This window comes from Hypomesus transpacificus, chromosome 18 (assembly GCF_021917145.1).
Source record: "Hypomesus transpacificus isolate Combined female chromosome 18, fHypTra1, whole genome shotgun sequence".
Taxonomy (NCBI): Eukaryota; Metazoa; Chordata; class Actinopteri; order Osmeriformes; family Osmeridae; genus Hypomesus; species Hypomesus transpacificus.
The window spans coordinates 2,097,984-2,113,497 of NC_061077.1; the positions used below are offsets into that span (position 1 = coordinate 2,097,984).

The 15,514-nt window shown below is 49.6% G+C and overlaps 1 protein-coding gene across 1 annotated transcript in view; it reads right to left on the minus strand.

Annotated features, from left to right (window-relative positions):
- Nucleotides 1–7,310: 7,310 nt before the first annotated feature.
- LOC124481153 (kinesin heavy chain-like) overlaps nt 7,311–15,514 on the minus strand; it is a 14,243-nt gene continuing 6,039 nt past the window's right edge. The window contains 21 exon segments of the mRNA XM_047040979.1: nt 7,311–7,824; nt 7,915–8,000; nt 8,179–8,206; nt 8,326–8,402; nt 8,653–8,812; nt 9,103–9,319; nt 9,699–9,735; nt 9,737–9,799; nt 10,125–10,201; nt 10,830–10,890; nt 11,062–11,163; nt 11,336–11,445; nt 11,574–11,635; nt 11,833–11,950; nt 12,044–12,232; nt 12,786–12,932; nt 13,171–13,377; nt 13,580–13,648; nt 13,935–14,113; nt 14,651–14,799; nt 15,311–15,459. Of these exon segments, the coding sequence (XP_046896935.1) occupies nt 7,922–8,000; nt 8,179–8,206; nt 8,326–8,402; nt 8,653–8,812; nt 9,103–9,319; nt 9,699–9,735; nt 9,737–9,799; nt 10,125–10,201; nt 10,830–10,890; nt 11,062–11,163; nt 11,336–11,445; nt 11,574–11,635; nt 11,833–11,950; nt 12,044–12,232; nt 12,786–12,932; nt 13,171–13,377; nt 13,580–13,648; nt 13,935–14,113; nt 14,651–14,799; nt 15,311–15,459 (2,280 nt within the window). The 3' untranslated portion in view covers nt 7,311–7,824; nt 7,915–7,921.

The following is a 15,514-nucleotide window of genomic DNA, read 5'->3' on the forward strand; positions in this document are numbered from 1 at the left end:
TGAAGGTCTGATTGTTCTGGTTTCTAGATGGTAGTTGACTAAAGTCACCGTAGACTAAAGTCACCGTGCAATACCATGCGTCTTCACAGGTGTCGAAGTGTCACAGGTCCCCGCATGGGTCCTCCGTGACGACAGCGCTGACAAGTCCTGTTGTTCGGGTCAGTCCCGCCGCCACCCTTCTGGTGCCACTCCGTCTCCGATGTCCTTCTCGGTGTTCGTGGGACGTTGCTGCGCAGTCATCCTGGGATGCAATAACTTTTTTTAAACGAACTGGGACAGTCAGCTGCTTTAAATTCCTATAGGCCTGTAACTTTTAGAAAACCATAATATGTAGTTTTTTTTAACGGATTGGAAGCGGATGTGAGTGTGTGGTGGGAATATTTATTTCAGTGACTATTTTTAGAGGATTTGTCTATTAACCCTTGTCACCCCATTCTACTGCAAAGAACGTCCATGTCGACCCCCCTCAAAATAAACAAACTGAACATGCATCCGTTTGTTTCCATAATTAGTTACAGAGACCCCGATAACTAAGCAAACTAAGCCTGTGTTCTTAAAAGGAAAAACAATCAGAAAGTAGTTTGTGTAGCATCATTCTAATGACATGCGACATTTATGCTCGACCTCATACAGTATGACTCAAGAATACTTCACATTCCTGGTCTGTTTATATCATGCTTTTCCTTTCTCGTGGGAACCGTCTGAAGCAGCAAAACTGCATTACCATATTATTCACTTATTGGTTGTGAATGAACTCCAGCAATTGACTCTGACACGTTGTTTTCAATAGCCAATTCTGTCGGGTGAAGTTTTATTCATTGCAGTATGCAATTCTACGGATGACCTAACAAACACAGAGTTTGAGAAGTGCATGTTGGCCTATGCACATGGCTGTTCTTTGCGGCCAACAAGTAAAGGAAATAAACCAAGCCGGTAAAGGGTCATTTGAAGTCAAAAGTCATGAGTGTATAGACTTCCGCATATAGCCTAATTAGAATGTAGCTGGACATCGAAGAAGTTCATTGTGATGTAACATCGACATAGTAATGTGTTCTTTAAACTCTATATCATCTCAGATTAGGACGTCGCCTCGGTTGCGTCAAGATGTTTCTATTTGTTTTAGTGTAGGCAGATTTCTATAAAGAGTTTATAATCTATTTATAAACAAATTTGTTTACCTGTATTTTTGCGACTATTTTAGAGAATATATTTTTGGGAGAAATGGAGGAGACACAGACTATGAACGACCCCGAGCTGAGCGAGCTCATGTCCACTCCGTACGAGATCCCCTACTCTGTAGAGGTGGTGTTAAGGAAAGTGGAAACTGCCGAGATGGACAGAGCCCGACGAGTGAGCCAAACACCGATTTGATCATGTCTATTCTGAAAACATGTAGAGAAGCAGATAAATGTTTGATTAAGATCTTAAAGTTGTATAAAATAATAGCGGATTTCAACACGATAAGGTTTTTTCAAAAGACGGTGTCAAATGAGACAATGTTTATAGGCCATGGGTCTTAGTCTTTCAGTCTTAATACAACGTTTTAAGAATTGTCCGGGATAAGCAACCTCCGTTCACGCATCTATTCCCGTATTTCCCTCCCTGCCTCTTCCCCAGGACATAAGGGCACGCCTGCAGGTGATCCTGACCAGCGTAAACGTGGCTCTGTACCGCATGACAATGTCCAAGGCTGCAGGGGAACAGGAAGAAGAGCGGCGATTGAGTGTAAAGGAGCAACAGAAGAAGAGAGGCCAGCTGCTCATGACCTTGAAGGATTTCCTACAGTCCAGTGTGGACAAAGAGAAGAACCTGGAAGAGACTCTACAGTGGCTTAAAGACATAAGTATGCTGCTGTGTGTGTGTGTGTGTCTGTATCTATCTGGTCATGTGTGCACACTGGGTTTAAATGATTAACCCAAAATGACCATGTTATGTTATATTGGTGAGCATGTATGTCTGTCTTCTGCCCATATCAACTCATTCCAAAGGCACAATCAATCATAATGTATCACTTCTTCTCTCTGACGTTCTCTGTGGTTCTACAGACAATGAGCTGCTGGAGGTAGATGAGGATAAGGTGGAGGTGGAGAGTGTCACAGAAGAGTGGGTGGAGGATATGCAGAGGAAGATTCAGAGCTCCATGTCTGACATCCAGGGCTGCATCGTGCACCTGCACCAGCTCTGCGGCCTGTTATTTGACCTGGACACCAAGAAGAAGAAAAAGAAGGAAGGAGGTATAGTCAAGCTATGTTCAGGAACAACACCTGCAACAACATGTTTGTTTGTCAGTGTTTGTTCTGTTCTAAATATTTCCTTAAGATTTCCCATGTAGATCTTTTCCCATTTCGAAGGGCGTTGAAGACAGAGTGCAATGTCATTTACATGTCACGGTATTGCTTACAACTTAGCAGCTGTCAACTTTACTATCTGAGCCTACTTTGATGGGGAGTGAACAGACCCACACAAGCACATATAGTCACATGGTCCGAAATGATTCCAGAAGCCTGTCACTCTAACCTCACCAGGCATCAACAAGGGTGGTGTTTGGCGGTGGTGGCGTGAGTCCAAGGTGGATGCCAGGACCATCCTGAAGATCCAGGAACAGCAGCCTCCCTCTGTCGAGAAGCTGCTGGAAGACCCAACCCAGGGGATGATATCTGCCTTTGACCTGGGCTTGATGCTGGGTGATATGGCCAAGTTCCTATCCTGCAACAAGACAATGAGCATGGCCTTCCGCTTTGCCCAGATGGGTCTCACTAACCTCAGTGAGGCGCTGCAGGAGAGGACCCGGGTATTCAACCAGTCACAGGTACTGGAGGAATGCTCAAATATGTGTCTGAGGTGATGGTGATTCCTTAATCAATAACCCTTGGCCCCATGACTCCGTCTACCCCTTTTGATCCCATGCTCCCCCCCCCCCCCCCAGGCTGAGCTGGATGCCCTAAAAGCTATGGATGCCCAGACCCACCTGACCCAAGCACAGGCAGAACTGCAGGGGATGAAGAAGCGTGTGGCCATGCTGGAGGGGGAGAACCAGGGGCTGAAGGAGAAGAACGACACCCACGTGTCCCGGATCCACCAGATCCAGGAGGCCCACCGGAAGCCAAGTCCCCCGATAGTGGTGGAGCAGCTGGTGGAGATTCCCATGCCTGTGTCGTTCTGTCCGGAGATTAGCGCCCCCACCCCTTCCTCAGCCAGGTCTAAGCCTCCCAAACGACGAGCTCCACCTAAGAAGCAGGACAGAGTTACGGAGGCTCCAGTGGTGTCTGAACCGGAGAGGCCTGACACGTCCCCGGGCATCCCTGAGTTCAAGCCTGTGATCCCAGACTACTGTCAGGAAGGGGCTCCTGATGACCCAGTGAGCATATCTGACCAGGAGGACAGGCCTGAGCCTGTGCCAGAGGACTTGGACATTCTGGAGGCCACGGAGCCAAAGAGCAGTAGTGACCTGCTGTCCGACTTCCAGTCCTCCATATTCACCATCGTAGACACTTCCCTGAACCTGAAGCCCGGTGATGCAGTGGGGGGCATGGAGCTGGAGGAAGACAAGATCAACAAAGCCATGAAGCTTTATATTACTCTCCAAAAGACCATCAAAGACTCCTTTAGCCAGCTGAACACCAAACTCCATGACAAACTCACTGACCATGTACCGGATGATGAGCTAGAGCACAGTGGATTCTGGGTGGAAACCTCCAAGTGTCCTGATGAGATGCCGAAGAAGGTCAAACCGAAGCACAAACAGAAACTTGAGAGCATGGATTCTACCAGCCACCATCTTCCAAGCAACAAGAGGCTGAAGTCAGCCCATTCAGAGGCCCCCCAAAAGAGTGTGAACCAGCTGTCCGACCCTGTGTCCGAGGTGACCGGTCACCTGAAGAACACTCACCACACGAGCAAGCAGCAGGCCTCCCAGTTGAGCCTGCTCCTGTGTGACGACCCACAGAGCACGGAGATGATCTATGACCAGACAGAGCAGCGGTCAGACTCCTCACACGGCCTGGAGGAGGAGCCTCAGGAAGAGCAACTCCCCCTCCGCCACCCTGAGCAACAGAGCCCTGCCAGAGCCCCGCCCCCCCGGCGCTCCCTAATGCCCCTGCCCAGGCAGAGCATCTCCTTGCCCAGGCAAGGCACCACACGGAGGGAGGACCTGCACAGGTACCGGGCCCAGATGGAGGAGGAGTCAGCAAGGATCGAGAGGACTGTGATGGCGAGTGCCACCTATCATGTGGGTGTGGTCTCCCAAAAGACCAACCTGAGTCTGCTGAGGAAGGCTGTGGTGGGCGGGAACATCTCTCGTGGGCTCTACTTATTGGCCAAAGACCTGATCACTCATGCCCGCTCCTTAGTCCTGGTCAGACTGGTCTGTTTGCTGCAAAGATTCACGGCCTTCAAATCTCTACAGCAAGTCAAGTAGGTCATGTCTCAGACAACAATAGAATGAAGTAACACAAATGGCCGCTGTGTCCCTGAAACCCCTGTGTCTTCTCCCCCAGGTACAATCTAAACATGCAGCTGCTGGCTGCCCGGGGTTTGAAGGATGGAAAGACGGTAAAAGACATGTACTGCTTTCTAACTCGCCTGGACAAGTATCAGAACCTCATGCTGGCACGCTGGAATGCCCGGCTAGCTAAAATAAACCAGGCCCGCAGAACCTGCCTGGCTCGCATGATCTACCTTTTTAAGGAGGTGAGAGAGAATAGGAAATGTCAGAGTAAGGGAGGAGAGGTGAAGGGGACGGATTTAAACCACTGTGTAGCTGTCTGGGGGTGAAGATCCAGACCGTTCTATTTCTGCTCCTCTGTAGATGAGTCAGGACTGTAGCCTGCACCTGGTTCCCCCTGTATGCTGCCCCACTGAACCACAGCTGCACTTTCTGACCGTGGAAATGCAACCACGCAGGATCGTCTCAGAATTCAGCCCCCGGCGCCGTCACAGGCCGCGCGGCTGGTCGCCGTCTTCTAATCAGACAGTGACTGGCGGCTCCGGGGTGGGCCCTCTGAGTGGAGTCAGGTACACACGCGCGCACACACTCACCACTGAGGGCCGGGGTTGCGTACTGTAAGTGTGAGACAGTCAGAGTGTTAATGGTCCCTGTCTCCCCTCCAGGGAGCTGCTGAGAGGCCAGCTTCCCGCTGTATGGAGCGGCAGCCTGACTATGAACAACATGCAGCTGGCCGGGAAGCAACCCGCTGGCCCCGCCTACCTCCCCTGCATACCCCGTCTGCTGGAGATGGACATCAATCACAGCCGCCAGGCCGCGCTGTGTTCCTCTCTGGAGTGGTGAGGGTTAGGGTGACGCTATAGTGGCCGAGCGTGGATATGCATGTACAACCAACCCTTACAGTCTGAATGTCATTATTGACAGTCGTATGCCTCTACCTGTCTGTCTGTCACCCTGTCACCATGACTGCTTGCCTGCCTGTGTGTCTGTCTCAGGGTGGCTGAAGAACAGGAGCTGATGGCAAGTGGAGACATATAGCCCTGGAAGTCTCTCCTCTTTCTTCTTAAGACCCAGGCAATAAACATGCTTGTCGCTCCATAGAATAGTTATGAAAATGTCAAAGCCTTGCTTCCTTTCACCTTTCACTGTCTGAAAATGTACTATGTTGACTACAGAAAGTTATCAAAGTACGCAGATGCAGCTCATCCGTCTGTGAGGCTGCCATGTTGGCTGATGAGGATCCAAAGAGGTGGCCAGTGCTTGTTTGTGTTCATGTCCACTAGAGGGTGGACATGTGACAGGTCACCCTGGAAATGCAGGTTCTCACACTCACTTGGACAAGATTGTCTTTAATGAACATGTTTCTAGAAGGATTTTATTAACTGCAACTACGACACAATGGTTCACAAACATGATGGTATGTATGTACAGTACACAGAAAGATGCATGTTCCCTATGATACACACATCTCTAAGACTACTTCGACCCTCAGAAACAACTCACACCCGATAAACCACGATGATTCTCTTAGCAAAGTTATAATGTGCACTTTCTTCTCTTAATATTACTACATACGGTGCAATGATATACTTACAAGTTTAACAATATAATAATCACATACGTTTCACTTAAGCTAAAGTCAGACAGAAGGGGGGGTGAGGCTATAGTACATGTTTAAAGTGGTGGCCTCTATTTGAGGGACTTGCCATAGGTGCTGACCAGGCAGGGAAGGTTTGACATGTACTCGTTCAAGAGATGTTATGAGACTGTGACAATGATAACAACATCCCATCCATACATTATCAGGTCAGAAAGACACTGGGGGACCCATGAACACACTGATGAGATCCTGAGACGCTGTAAAGACCAGACCTGGGATATTAGTGGGTGTGGATCTGGGGTGTGTGTAGGAAGGTGTAGTGTTCTCTAGAAGGTTCCGTAATCAGTCATGAACAAAGCTGATCGTGATACCACTTGGTAGAGAGGCCTGTAGATCTGATCATGTGACTGTCTGAACATTCTCTGACCCTGCAACCTCCTGAACACACCCCTGGACCTGGTTTCAACTTGAGCCAATCTTGAAGGTCTGCCGTTCACTACCTTAGGAAGGGCTGCTTTTCTCTGTCCTGATTGGCTGATCAGGATCCCAAAAGAGAATACACAGCAGGACCTTGGGTAACAACACAGGCCTTCACTGATTGGCTATAGCCTTGGTGACCACATATGTGATTGGCTAACCTTGGTAGACCATCATTTTGAATGATTAATTGTGACTGTGAGGACCAGGCGTGTGAGTCATGGTCGAGATCACATGACACTGTTACTTACTGAGTGCTGTGTGACATGTCTGTCTTGAGTCGATGTCACAGAGAAGGTTCAAATGCAGTTTGGGCTCAGTGGTTCATCATATTGTACAGTGTCCTTTACCTGCTGCTCTCTATTCAAATCATTTACTCAACATGGGGTTGTGTTTGGAGGAAAGGATGATGCAGCCACTTCTGAGTTGACTCCATCCGAGAGGTAGTAGGTACACGGTTACACATGTAGGACATGACATCATGTTCATGATGATCATGTGATCTCAGCTGTTGGCATGGCTCCAAAGACTCTGATAGCGTGTCACCTGACTTACAGTCAATGCTGAGTGGGCGGCTCTGTCTGTGTGATGACATCAGAGATGAGACAGCAGGGGGGATACAGACTGAGAACAACAACTATTATGATATTAATAATAATAATAATAATACTATTATGATCGTAACTCTACAGACCAACCCTCTGTTTGACGCCACAGAGATGAGACTGCAGTGTGGTTTAGACCCAGGTTCTATATATATGTTATACTATACATTGAACCTGGGTGTAGACTACCGGCTGTTTTCCCTGATGACATCACAGAGATGAGACCGCTGGTGAAGTTTATGCCAGTTTATAGCTAGTCATCAGGACACATGCAAAGATTTATGCTATGGCTAGTTAGCTGAGCAACATGCAGAGAGTGAGAAACTTTGTTATAAGCTGGCATAACAATTTAAAGATATGTGGCAGGGACGTAGTTATGAAAGCGCCATATCATCTTTGCAATGCTGTATAATGCCGCAATAGAAGGCCGTGTACACACACAGAAACAGTGGCGGTCGAGACCTCTTCTTGAGTTGACTATTTACACTGTGAGTTCTAATCCCAGGGGGGGAGGTGTTTGTGTGTGTTTTCTTAGTGTGTGTGTGTGTGTGTAAGTCGTGGGAACTACAGGGCTGTGTGTGGTGCTGGCGGGGCTGTGAGATGAGGAGGGGGCATGCAGGTCCAAGGAGAGGGTGCAGATCCTCCAGTACAGTGGTCCAGGGAGAGGGTGCAGATCCTCCAGTACAGTGGTAGGTCATCTGAGGAGCAAGAAGGAGAGGAACCCTGAGACATACACAGACCTGTTGGACACGGACATGGCTGCGGTGGTGTGTGTGTGTTTGATTTACCATGGCATTAACTTGCTGCGGTCTCCTGCTGAATGATGTACAGTCTGTTAGGATCGTCCACCTCGCTGCCACAGTGTGCATCACTTCTGCAAACACAAACACTTTAATATAGGGTCTTCAACGACACAAACACTTTAATACAGGGTCTTCAACCAAACAAATCCATCTGATATGTAATTTTACAACGGGATTCACTTTTAATACAGTGTCTTCAACCTAAATCACTCACACAGAAGACACAAAACTAACTTGTCATCAGCTCACCTGTTGTCATTGATATCTCTGGCATTTCCTGTTGATAAAGAAAACAAGAACAGCTCAATTAAAACACATATATGGGTGTGTGTGTGTGGTGTGTGTGTGTGTGTGTGTGTGGTGTGTGTGTGTGAGTATGTGTGCTGAGCCACTTACCATTGTCTATGTTGAGTGGGTAGGATTCCAGTATGTCTGTGGGTCTGGCTGCTCTGTAGCCCAGCGCTGTGGAAACTCTGCTCAACACAGAACAAACACAACCCATTTGACCTTTCACCCCTCTGGCTTCTTCTGGAATACATTCACTGATGCATCTATCACACACAGGGGCTAAAGCCACATGAACGCTAGTCAAAGAGCTCCCCCTCTCACACACCCTTCACCTCACTCCTGACAGTCTAACCCAGGTGAGGTGGGTAGAGGTGGTGGGGCTGAGGACCATGGAGGTGTCATGTATATAATATATGATCTAAGTGCAGGACTTACGTGTTGGTCTGGACGGAGCTGGGTACAGGGGAGGAGGGCTGGCCTGACAGGGAGCTCTGGAAGAGGGCGTTGCTGTAGGTGTTGGAGGGCTCGCTGGGGCGGGTGTAGAAGGGGTTGGTGGGAGAGCAGACTGGAAGCTGCTTTGGTCTCACGGGCTTAGCTGAGGAGCACAGTCGGGTTCATTTATACAGGGGCATCATCACGCCACACAAATGCCAGTGACAAACACACAGTTAGGCTATTAACTGAAGTAATAATACATGATGATAATATGAATCCTATATCCTATATACAGCAGTTTTTGATTATTATTAACTCTACCGAGTGGAAGTTTTGTTTGTAAGCCAAATCCATAAATCCATTCCGGTGTGATCACATGTTGTCTACAACCGGCCCACATCAATCATTCTTCATAACTTGTAGAAAGACCTACCATGGCCCTGGACCTACCGATCTGTGCGGCATGGGGGCGCCTCAGCGCGTTCTTGGCCCTCATGGCGTCCTTGATGCGGTCGACCTCCTGCTGGTAGCGCCGGCGGTCGATCATGGCGCCCTCCTTGGCGTCCCTCAGTGCCGTCTCCAGGGCCTTAACTCTCTCAGCAGTAGACCGCAGACGCTTCTCCAGCTTTGGAAGCTCACAACGCAGATCTGCATTGTCACGAACCAGCTAGAGAGAGGCAGAGGGAAGACAGAGAGGAACAGACAGACATACAGAGGGACAGACGAATAAGCATGCCGATAGAGTGGGGAGAGGTGGGGGAGAGGAGAGAACAGATACCCAGGTAACCAGATAGAGAGAGGAGAGGTAAGAGGAGAAATAAGTGGAAACGTAAGTAAACAGAAGTGAGGAGAGGTGAGGACAGAAAAACAAACCAACAATTAAACAGATAGAGAGGAAAAGAGAGGAACAGACCGAACAGAGAAAGGAGTAAGCGCGCGCACCACAAGCAGAGTTAGAGGGAGTTAGGCTCCAGGCTTTCCCTCTCGCACCTCCACATCTCCCCTGTCAGTATTCTGCCCAGGTGTCCCCTGGTCTGTGTTCTTACCTGTTTGTGAACCTTTGTAAGTTGGTCCAGGTTATTCAAGAAAGGAAATCTTCTGTTTCTGGGTGCAAGACCCCCCACTGTCATCAGGCTCCATTTCGGAACTCTGCAGGAGAGAGAGAGAGAGAGAGAGAGAGAGAGAGAGAGAGAGAGAGAGAGAGAGAGAGAGAGAGAGAGAGAGAGGGAGATAGGGAGAGAGAGAGAGAGAGAGAGAGAGAGAGGGAGAGGAGAGAGAGAGAGAGAGAGAGAGAGAGAGAGAGAGAGAGAGAGGGAGATAGGGAGAGAGAGAGAGAGAGAGAGAGAGAGAGAGAGAGAGAGAGAGAGAGAGAGAGAGAGAGAGAGAGAGAGAAGGGGAGATGAAAAAGAAAGATAATGACTCAACAACAAGTAGTCAGGACTCTGTGTTTTTCACTTCTGTCTCTATATCACTCACTTTTTTTAACCCGCGACGTGAGGTCTTGAACGAACAGCTTGCGCAGGTTGTGGAGGGTCTGGAGCTCGCGGGCCCTGAGGGAGACAGAGAGAGAGACAGAGAGAGAGAGAGACAGAGAGAGATTAAGGAGTGATGAGAGAGATGAGTGATGGAAAAAGGGAGGTTAAGTATGATTAGAATCAGAATCAGCTTTAAAGTTTACACAAAACACCGGACCTTTACTATGGCAGGAAGGTGCATTGGATAAACATAAAGAAGAAAGTGAAGGCAGGGGGGGGGGGGGGTGATGACAAACTAAACCAAAGGAAGTGACAGAGCATGGAAGTGTAGATGTTCTGTCTCACTCACTGTTAGATACATCTTTATCAAGTCATGCACAGTCGATGAAGACGAGGAAGTTTAATTTGCTTGCGCATGTAGCAAGGAGACAAGGTATGGTGGTACAAAGTTGTCTGCTGACCAGTCTCCATGCAAGACCATTTCTACAACACAGTAGGCTAACCAGCTGGCTTACTTAGTATAGATAGCTAATCATGTTTATGGCTAAGGGTCAGTCTGTGTCAGCCGGTTTACGAAAGACTACTGTTACCTAGAGTTCATTTTGGGGGGGGTTCTCCTTTGTGCACGCAAGGAATGCTGATTCATTTATGCAGAATAAATACAGAATAAAGGTTTGCATCCTTAATTTCTCTGACACTCACCACAGTCTCCTCCAGACCTTTGAGGTCCTGTTTGGTCTGCTCATGACGCTCATGGAGAAAGCTGGCAGGAAGAGGAAACGCATCATCAGAATAACCGCAATACAGGAGACGCGTTGACTTTCTGATCAGGTTTGCTGTCGTGATGAGCACATGTCTAACACACGTCTATCCTAGCTCTTCTCTAACCCGTCCCAGGGGGGGGAGGGGGGTGAAGGGGGGGCCAGGTACTCACGACAGTTCCTCCAGACGCTCGCTCTTGGTGTTGTCCTGGCTTTTCAGACGGTCAAAGTCGGCGCGCACCTGGGCCAGCTCCACCTCCAGCTTCAGGTTACGACTGCAGGAGGGATGAGGAGGGCAGGGGAGAAGGTTACAGAGATTCCGATAGAGAGGGTGGAAAAAACAGACAGACAGAGGCGGGGGAGAAGAACAGGAACAGTTTAATGACACAGAGAGATGGAAGAAGGCACGTGTATGTCTGCGTAGAGAGAGAGAGGGTGTCCACTGACTCAGTGAGGTCATCGATGACCCTCTGCTTCTCGTTGATCTCGTCGCGCAGGCGCGCCAGCTGCTTGTGGTGGAGGCCACGGTGGGTCTCCCCCTGCTGGCGAGACCTCTCCTGCTCCAACAGAGCAGAAACCCCCATCAGCAACCTCATGCCATCCACACAGGCCCGTCTCTATACCATTGGAAGCACACTTCATGGATCGAATGACTACATCAAAGGTGGCTAAAGCTCTTGTTCACCTTGACGTTTCCTTCCTCCATCTCGCCCTTCTCCCCATCCTTCTCCTCGATCAGAGAGTTATCTGGTGTGGAGAGAGAGAGAGAGAGAGAGAGAGGGGGGGGGGGGAAAGCAAGAGTGAACGAGAAAGACATTTGTAAAAAACGTTGTGTTTGTGTGAGTAAAGAACGTATCTGTATATATGTGTGTGTGTGTGTTTGTGTGTACGTGTGTGTGTGCACGTTTGTGTGTGTGCACGGTGTGTGTGTGTGTGTGTGTAACCTGGGTCCTGCAGCTTGGCCAGCTCCTCGCTGAGGGAGTCGTGGCTCTCCTCCAGCAGCCTCTTCTTCTGCTCCACAGCCTGCATGTACTCCGTCAGGGAGCGGATCTTGGCCTCATGCTGCACACACACACACCGTCATGAGCAGGAGGACCTCCCCCCTCAGGTCCACTGTAACGCACACGCGCGCGCGCAGGAGAGACGTACTCTGACCTGGGAGATGAGGAGCTGGCAGGAGGACAGCTCTCTGCCGGTCTCCTCCATCTTGCGGTGGCACTCGAGCTGCAGGTTCTCCAGCTGCCTGCAGCGCTTCACCATGGACTTCACCTCCGACTTGATCTTGGAGATGTAGAGACGGGCCACGGTGAACTCCTCCTCGATCGCCCCGCTGATCTCCACCGGCTGGCAAGGAGAGAGAGGGAGAGGCGGGGAGAGACTCCATAACCCAGTCACACTCAAACACAGACATAGAGACAGACATATGGGACACAAACATGGAGAGATAGACATAGAAATATACAGACACATACATATAGAGACTCACCCAGACACATACATAGACAGACACACACATAGACACACACACACATACATAAACACACACACACACATAGACAAACACACACACACACATAGACACACACACACATACATAGACACACACACACACACATAGATGAACACACACACACATAGACACACACACACATACATAGACACACACACACACACATAGACACACACACACATACATAGACCACACACACACATAGACACACACATACACATAGACACACACACACATACATAGACACACACACACACACATACATAGACACACACACACATACATAGACACTCACACACATACATAGACACACAGACACACACACATAGACACACACACACATACATAGACACACACACACATACATAGACACACACACACGCTCACCAGCTTGATCTCGCCATTTCCCACAATGGCGCTGAACTCGCTCAGGTCCCTCATCAGACCATTCAGGACGTCAGCGATGCGTTTCCTCTGCTGACCACTCACTTCCTGCATGTGAGACAACTCTGCCTCCAGCTCCATCAGGCTAGCCTATCACAGCCCAGATGAAGGGAGGGTGGAGAGGGAGGGGGAGGAACAAATACAGAGATATTACATTCCTCTCTCACAGCCCTTCTATCTTCTGACAGCTTGGCAGAGTCTGACGGACACGAACGCTCATCCTATTTGCTACAGCCAACCATCTTCCACTCCATCAATTCCAATCTCAACACCGCGCCCTCTTTCTCCTCCATCCATCCATCCATCCATACACCTCCGTCAGACCCACCATCTTCTGGGCCAGCTGGTCAGCCAGCAGCTGGTTCTGCAAGCCCTTCTCCTCCACCTCCTGGCTCTTCTGGTCGTAGTTGATGGCCAGCTCCTCCAGGGCCTGCAGCACCTCCTTCACCTCCGCCTTGGCACAGTCACTCTCCACCTGCAGACGGCCCAGCTCCGCCTGCACCTTGTCCCCGTCCCCGCGGGAGGACGCCAGCAGCTGGGGGAGGGACACACACAGACACATATTCAGTTATTGTGTTTATTTACAAAACCTGGATCAAAGCACAGGCTCTGGTGTGTGCTCTGTGCTCTGTGCTCTGGGCTCTGGGCTCTGGGCTCTGGACTCTGGGCTCTAGGCTCTGTGCTCTGGGCTCTGGGCTGGTTGGAGGCCCAGAGGGTGTGTCCAGGTGTGTTCTCACCTCATCCTGGTCCATCATCTGCTCCTTCAGCTTCTCGACCAGCTGGCACTGCAGGTTAATCTCATCATCCTGGAGAGGGAGGGAGAGAGCGAGCAAGAGAGGGAGAGAGCAAGCAAGAGAGAGAGAGAGAGAGAGAGAGAGAGAGAGAGAGAGAGAGAGAGAGAGAGAGAGAGAGAGAGAGAGAGAGAGAGAGAGAGAGAGAGAGAAGGGAGGAACAGTGATCATTATTGTAGCTTCAAGGATCCACTTTACCAGATTTCAGCTAGAATCAGAATTCTGAAATTCTGAAAAGGAAACACAAAAAAACTGTTCATGTGTGTTATGTGTGTGTGTGTGTGCATGTCCAGACCCTGACCTTGTCGTCCAGCTGCTTGTACAGCTTGCGTATCTCCTCCTCGTACTTCTGCCGCTCCTCCTCTGAGATGCGCACCACGATGGAGGAGGTCCCGTTGTCCAGCAGAGGGCGCTCCTCCACAGTATCCATACGCACCACCACATCAGCCACGGTCTGCTCCGTCTCTGGGACATCCTCCCCTGGGGAGAGGAGGGGAGGAAGGAGGGGAGGGAGCAGAGGAGGAGAGGGAAGAGGAGAATAGAGGAGAAGATAGGAAGGGGAGGGAGGAGGAGACGAGGGAAGAGGAGAATAGAGGAGAAGATAGGAAGGGGAGGGAGGAGGAGACGAGGGAAGAGGAGAATAGAGGAGAAGATAGGAAGGGGAGGGAGGAGAAGATGAGGGAAGAAGGAAGACAGAGAAAGTAGATGCGGAGAGAGAAGGAAAAAGAAGGAAAATTAGATGTATATTGAATCACGAGTCATCAGTTATTGTCTCCCCCTGAGGGTTCATTAGGATGTGCTGATGGCCAGCATATTCTATCTCAATCCCAGCCCGGAGGGTAGCAGAACCAGGAGATTGAATTGAGTTTCACCGTACTAGCTGGTGTTCCTACTGAACCTTATGAACGTGAGACGTGAGTAAAACAAGCTGTAGTGTGTGTCCCTCATCAGTCTCAGCCTCATGTCTGCTTCATGCTAACACCTAGCCTTCAGCTCGGCCAGCTAAGCCAGTCTCACCATTGCGCCAGCGGTTGAGTTCAGCCTCCAGCCTCAGGATGGTCTCCTTCATGGTCTTGTTCTTCTCCTTCTCCTTTTCGTACTTCTTCTTCCACTGCTCAGCAGTCAGCTCCAGGTTGATGGAGGCAGTGTTCCTGATGGTCTTGGCCCTGCAGGAGAGAACCAGCTGGGTTAATGGTGGACAGGCACATGGATGGATGGATGGATGGTTGGATTGATGGATGGATATTTGGATGGATGGATGGATATTTGGATGGATGGATGGATATTTGGATGGATGGATGGATGGACAGATGGACGAAGGAACAGAGGAAAGAATTGGGGCTACGTGCCCTGGCTTTTTTTTGAGTGGGAACAATACTGAGTCAGTCTAAATGAGATGTTATCAGGATTTGTTGTTGTTGTGCGATGCTGTTTTGTACACTTCACTAGCTGCTGTTGTGTAGAGTTCACCAGCTGCTGTGTAGCGTTCACTAGCTGCTGTTGTGTAGAGTTCACTAGCTGCTGTTGTGTAGCGTTCACTAGCTGCTGTTGTTAGAGTTCACTGGCGGCTGTTGTGTAGACTTCACTAGCTGCTGTTGTGTAGAGTTCACTAGCTGCTGTTGTGTAGAGTTCACTTGATGCTGTTGTGTAGAGTTCACTAGCTGCTGTTGTTGTTACCGTTGTCCGAACATGAGCGTGGACTTGGTCTCAGCATCGTTGTAGGATGAAGGGGAACAGCAGATGAACATGGTGGTCCTGCAGTTCCCCCCGAGGGAGTCCTGAAGGATACGAGTCATCTTACTGTCCCTGTATGGGACATGGGTCTTCTACAAAACAGAGAGGGAGAGAAGAGAGAACGAGAAAGAGGAGGAGAGGAGAGAG